Genomic DNA, 6000 nt, shown 5'->3' with positions numbered 1-6000 from the left:
AGAGAATGGAACTGGAAAAGGTGCAAAAAAGGGCAACAAGTAAGATCAAGGAAATGGAGCCCCTCCCTTATGAAACCAGGTTGCAACGCCTTGGTCTCTTCAGCCTTGAAAGACGGCGTTGAAGGGGTGAAGTGTATAAAATCATGCATGGGATAGAAAAGGTGGATAGAGAAAAATTATTTTCTCTATCACACAATACTAGGACAAGGGGCCCTCCCTAAAGCTCACAGGTAAGAAAGCGAGGACAAATCAAGGGAAATATTTCTTCCCCCAGAGGGTCCTTGGTTTATGGAATTCACTTCTAGAAGACAGCTGTTAGCCTGGAGAGCTGTTAGCTGTTAGCCTGGAGAGCTTCAAGGCAGGATTAGACAGATTCATGGAAGCCAAGTGTATCGGTGGTTATTGAAACGGATGGCCATATGCCACCTCTATGTTGTTTGAGGCAGGCAGAGTTCCCTTAAGTACCATTTGTTGGGGGTCAAGGGAAAGGGAGGGTCTTGCCTTCTCTTTCTGCTCAAGATCCCCATGGACAATTGGTGGGCCACTGTGGGACACAGAATGCTGGACTCGATGGGCTTTGGCCTGATTCAGCATGGCTCTTCTTATGTTCTTATGTTCTCTCTGTCTTTCTCCTTCTTTCCTTCCTTCCTTCCTTCCTTCCTTCCTTCCTTCCTTCCTTCCTCTTTCTCTCTCTCTTTGAGTTGAGGCAGGGAGGGTTCTCTTGGGTCCCATTTGTTGGGGGTCAAGGGAAAGGGAGACTCTTGCCTTCTCTTTCTGCTCAAGATCCCCATGGACAATTGGTGGGCCACTGTGGGACACAGAATGCCGGACTTGGTGGGCTTTGGCCTGATTCAGCAGGGCTCTTCTTAGGTTCTTATGTTCTTAATGAAACTTCTGCAAGAAAACAACCAAGCTCAGGGAGCACCAAGGACCCCACAATCAACCTCGCTTTACGACTTCTTCAGCAACCTCCAGATGTACCAGCCACCCTTAACAGGGATCAGCGAAGATATAGATTAGAACAGAATCTCGTCAAATAGGCAGATTGTGGTCCACTTTGTCAAACGCCTTACTGGAATCCAACTAAACGAAATTGGTATTGATGAAATTAATAAAATTGATGAAATTAATATACGGTACGGGCGAAGTAAAGAAATCAAAAGAAGAACCGCAATTGGGCATGACAAGTACAACACGCCAGGGCCAGAGATGGGTTCGCGTTCAAGCCTTGTATGTTGACAAAGATGGAGGAGAACTCTTAAAGCCGACAGCTGCTCCGGCTTCGGAGATCAATAAGCAGACACTTTAAAATGTGCTTTTAGCAAGTTATCAGAGAATAAATATGGATGATGTTATCTGTGTGTTTATGATGATGAATGGCAAGGCTACTGCTGGGCCCTTTCAGGCGGATCTTGCAAAGGGCTTTTTTTTCCGTATCTGAATCTCGGCACAGATTATTTCTGTTCATTTAAATTTATAGGCCACCTGACTCCGGGCAACTCTGGATGGTTTTGATAAAAATCCACAAAAGGACCCTCTCAGATACCAAACATGTTGTACACAACTTTACCACATCTTTAAACACACACGCACACTGGGGAGAACTCTACGGGAAGCGATAAAAGCTGTTAATTGATAAAATGGGGTGTCTCCTCCTCTACAGCTTCTTTTTTAATTTTTATTTTAATAAAACATTTTATTTATATAATTTTATTTTAATAAAATGTTTTCTTTATATATATATATACACGCATAAAACGGACATTTAAAAACATTGGACACTTTGTGACCATCCTGTCTTTGTCATTCCACTCAATAATATTTCCATCACAATATCATTATTATTTACATTGCATTATTTTTGTTTTTACATAAACATATCTCATTACAGAAGTGTAAAAGGAGTATACTGCTCAAAAAAAAATAAAGGGAACACTCAAAGAACACATCCTAGATCTGAATGAATGAAATATTCTCATTGAATACTTTGTTCTGTACAAAGTTGAGTGGACACAACAACATGTGAAATTGATTGTCAATTAGTGTTGCTTCCTAAGTGGACAGTTTGATTTCACAGAAGTTTGATTTACCTGGAGTTATATTCTATGGTTTAAGTGTTCAATTTATTTTTTTGAGCAGTTTATTTTATCTGATACTTCTTATCTTTCTATCCTTATTTTTATCCTTTACATCTTTTCAATGCCCCCAAACATGTAAGCCTCGTTTTGTAATGTTTGACTGACAGGTTCAACGTAGTCCTGGGGGAGAGGGGGTTGAACCATTTATGTAATTAACCATAGTTAACTATTAACCACAGTTAATTCCAGATGATGGAGAAGAAATTGTTACTGTTCTCAGCCTCAAAAAAACAAGAAAATCAAAATAGTTCTATTTCCCACTTCTATTCATCCTTCCTGAACTATTAAGAGAACCAACCTTGTTCCTTTCTAGTACTGATGATGTTATCTAGTTTGGTAATGAAATGTTTGCCATAAAGCAACCAAGCTCAGAGAGCATCAAGAATCACACAGTCGTCTCCTCTTCCTTCTCCTCCACTCCACAAACCCCTCTCCCTTCTAACCCTGATGATATTACCTAGTTTGGTAATGAAATGTCTACCAGAATATCAACAAGAGGTCACCAAATATCCCACTGTCTCCTCTTTCTCCTGCTTCCCCTCCTCATCTTCCTCCTCCCTTTCTCCTTCTTCTCCACTCTCCCTTCTAGCACTGAGGATGTTACCTAGTTTGGTAATGAAACGTCTACAAGAATTCTACCAAACTCAGAGGGCAACCAACCAGAACCCCAACAATTCAACCCTATAGATGTTCTCTTCTATCAACAGGTGTTCTCTTCTATCAAAAGAAGTGTCCTTACTTTGCTTTCAAAATTGGCACTTCAAAGGGCTAGTTGCACCTGTAACACCTGTCAATTTCTGTGTTCACCAAGCACAATTTTTGCTAGAAACATCGAGATATTAACTGGTGCTCCAAATTTTGGTCATGCGGGTTTATTTTGGCTTCCTTTACAAACAAGCGGATTGCATTCCTCTCGTGGGAGGGGGAGATATTTTTGAATGACGTGTGTTGATTTATAAAATCTGTCCTACCTTGCAACTCTCCGCTCCGGCTGTAAAGTTCCCTCCTTTGTTCCTGCAGGTAAGTGCTCATACTGATGGCGTGGGAAGACGACTCAAACCTGCAACGAAACGTGGCACATGATGGCACATCGCTAGCCAGCACAGAATGCTCTATTGGTTCCAGCTATGTTGCAGAAGTTATCAGAGTGTGGCTATACATAGTCACAAACTGCTTCCGGGACTCCGGCTCTGGATTTTGCCTCAAGATTTACTCCTGAAGCCTTTTCCAATTATGGATATAGCCAGAAGAGAAGAGAAGAGGAGAGAAGAGAAGAGAAGAGAAGAGAAGAGAAGAGAAGAGAAGAGAAGAGAAGAGTTTGTTGTCTCTTTGAATATACACTAGACAGCATATATTAAAATGAAATTTCATTGCATACAGCATTTTCATGGCCCATTTTGAAGTTTTGTTATAACTTTGAATGGTCACTAAACGAACTGTCATAAGTTGAGGACTGCCTCTCTAGCAAAGCAAATTCAAACCCTTCCCACACTGCTTTAGAGTAGGAGAAAACCAGGCTTGTTCTCCCAACTCAAAGCCCATTTGTGGAGATACACAAAACTGTTTCTGTTCTTTGTGTTGTTATTGGGTTTTTTTTTTCAACAACCTGTTGTGTTTTTGAAATCTGCTTTTGCTGTTGGCTTTTGGCATATTTTATCCAGGCTCTGTTTTACGGGGGAATTATCCTGGAGTGTTTTGAGATTTTTATTGACGCTGCTCGTAGATTTTATGAGGTTCTGTTCTACATAATGTGTAAATCCTAGCTGTCGGGTGTTTAGTAAATTTCAACAGATGTGTCGGTTGTCTTTTCTGTACTGTAATGTTTCAAAAAAAAATTAATTAAGCAGAAAACATCATTTGCAGAAATAAATAAATAAAAGTAAGCTGAGGAGGAGAATTTTAAAAAGTCAGATATTAACTCAAGTTTGAACAATTAAAGGAACTGGGTATGTCGTCCGTCCATCCGTCCATCATCTATCTATCTATCTATCTATCTATCTATCTATCTATCTATCTATCTATCTATCATTTATCTATCTATCTATCATTTATCTATCATCTATTTATCTATCATCTGTCTATCATCTATCTATCTATCTATCTATCTATCTATCTTTCTTTCTATCTATCTATCTATCTATCATGATCTATCTATCTATCATCTATCATTTATCAATCAATCTATCAAACTATCTATCATCATCATCATCTATCATGTATCAATCTATCAATCAATCTATGTATCTTTCATCTATCATTTATCTATCATCTATCTATCTATCATGTATCAATCTATCAATTAATCTATCTATCTATCTATCTATCTATCTATCTATCTATCTACCTACCTACCTACCTACCCACCCACCCACCCAACCCACCCACCCACCTATCTACCTACCTACCTACCTACCTATCTATCTAGGGTCCATTGTGATCATAAGTCAGGAATTAGCTGTAGAGCAGGTGCCTGTAGAGCAGGGGTCCCCAAACTTGGCAACTTTAAGACTTGTGGACTTCAACTCCCAGAATTATCCAGCCAGCATACCCAACGGAAGACCTCCGCTTTTGAGTGAATCTCAAAAAAGAGAAGGAACCTAAACTAAAGAGCTAACAGTACAGATGTCAAAAATTAAGAAACTTAAAAGCAATGCTGACAATTTAAAGAAGTATGAGAAAATGTTATCAGTCTGTTAAATCTAATATGTATTAGAATTAAAATAACTCAGGGAAAGGTTTAGAAGGAGGAAGAGGAAGTAGAAAAGAAGGAAAGAAAGGAAAGAGGAGAAGGAAGGAGGCAGGGGGACAAAAGGAGTAAGGTAGAGAGAGGAGAAGGAGATAGAAAGGAGTGTTAAGAAAAGAAAGAAACAGACTTATTAATAATAGCAAGATTAGGTAAAAACAAGTTATATCTCCGGGACCGCCTTCTGCCGCACGAATCCCAGCGACCGGTTAGGTCCCACAGAGTTGGCCTTCTCCGGGTCCCGTCGACTAAGCAATGTCGTTTGGCGGGACCCAGGAGAAGAGCCTTCTCTGTGGCGGCCCCGGCCCTCTGGAACCAGCTCCCCCCAGATATTAGAGTTGCCCCCACCCTCCTTGCCTTTCACAAGCTCCTTAAAACCCACCTCTGTCGTCAGGCATGGGGGAATTGAAATTTCCCTTCCTCCTAGGCTTACAGAATTTATACATGGTATGCTTGTATGTATGAGTGGTTCTTTAAATTGGGGTTTTTTAGATTATTTTTAATATTAGATTTGTTTACATTGTCTTTTTATACTGTTGTTAGCCGCCCCGAGTCTTCGGAGAGGGGCGGCATTCAAATCAAATCAAATCAAATCTTTTATTTTTTTATTTATTTTTCTCCAATATATAATACATATGGAAGAGAATAGACATTAAGTAATATATATGAAGATAGAAAGTAAAAAAGAAGAGAAGTGGATGGGAGGGAGAGGATATATATGATATAAGAGATAAGGAGAGAATATATATGATATATATATATATATATATGATATAGATAGATAGATAGATAGATAGATAGATAGATAGATAGATAGATAGATAGATAGATAGATAAGGAGAGAATATGTATGATATTTAAGATAAGGGAAGACAATTGGACAGGGGACGATAGGCACATCAGTGCACTTATATACGCCCCTTACTGGCCTCTTAGGAACCTGGAGAGGTCAATCGTGGAGAGTCTAAGGGAGAAATGTTGGGGGTTGGGAGTTGACACTATTGAGTCCGGTAATGAGTTCCACGCTTCGACAACTCGATTGTTAAAGTCAATGAATGAATGAATGAATGAATGAATGAATGAATGAATGAATGAATGAATAAATAAATAAATAAATAA

At 39.3% G+C, this 6000-nt stretch overlaps 1 protein-coding gene across 1 annotated transcript in view; it reads right to left on the bottom strand.

Moving 5' to 3' along the window:
- Positions 1-6000, bottom strand: part of EXOC4 (exocyst complex component 4) — a 289610-nt gene that overhangs the window by 157402 nt on the left and 126208 nt on the right. Inside the window, 1 exon segment of the mRNA XM_070754459.1 lies at positions 3110-3198. Coding sequence (XP_070610560.1) covers positions 3110-3198 — 89 coding nt within the window.

This window comes from Erythrolamprus reginae, chromosome 6 (genome assembly GCF_031021105.1).
Source record: "Erythrolamprus reginae isolate rEryReg1 chromosome 6, rEryReg1.hap1, whole genome shotgun sequence".
In the NCBI taxonomy this organism is placed as follows: domain Eukaryota; kingdom Metazoa; phylum Chordata; class Lepidosauria; order Squamata; family Dipsadidae; genus Erythrolamprus; species Erythrolamprus reginae.
The sequence above is the reverse complement of the archived record's forward strand: the minus strand, read 5'-3'. Positions and strand labels throughout refer to the sequence as shown.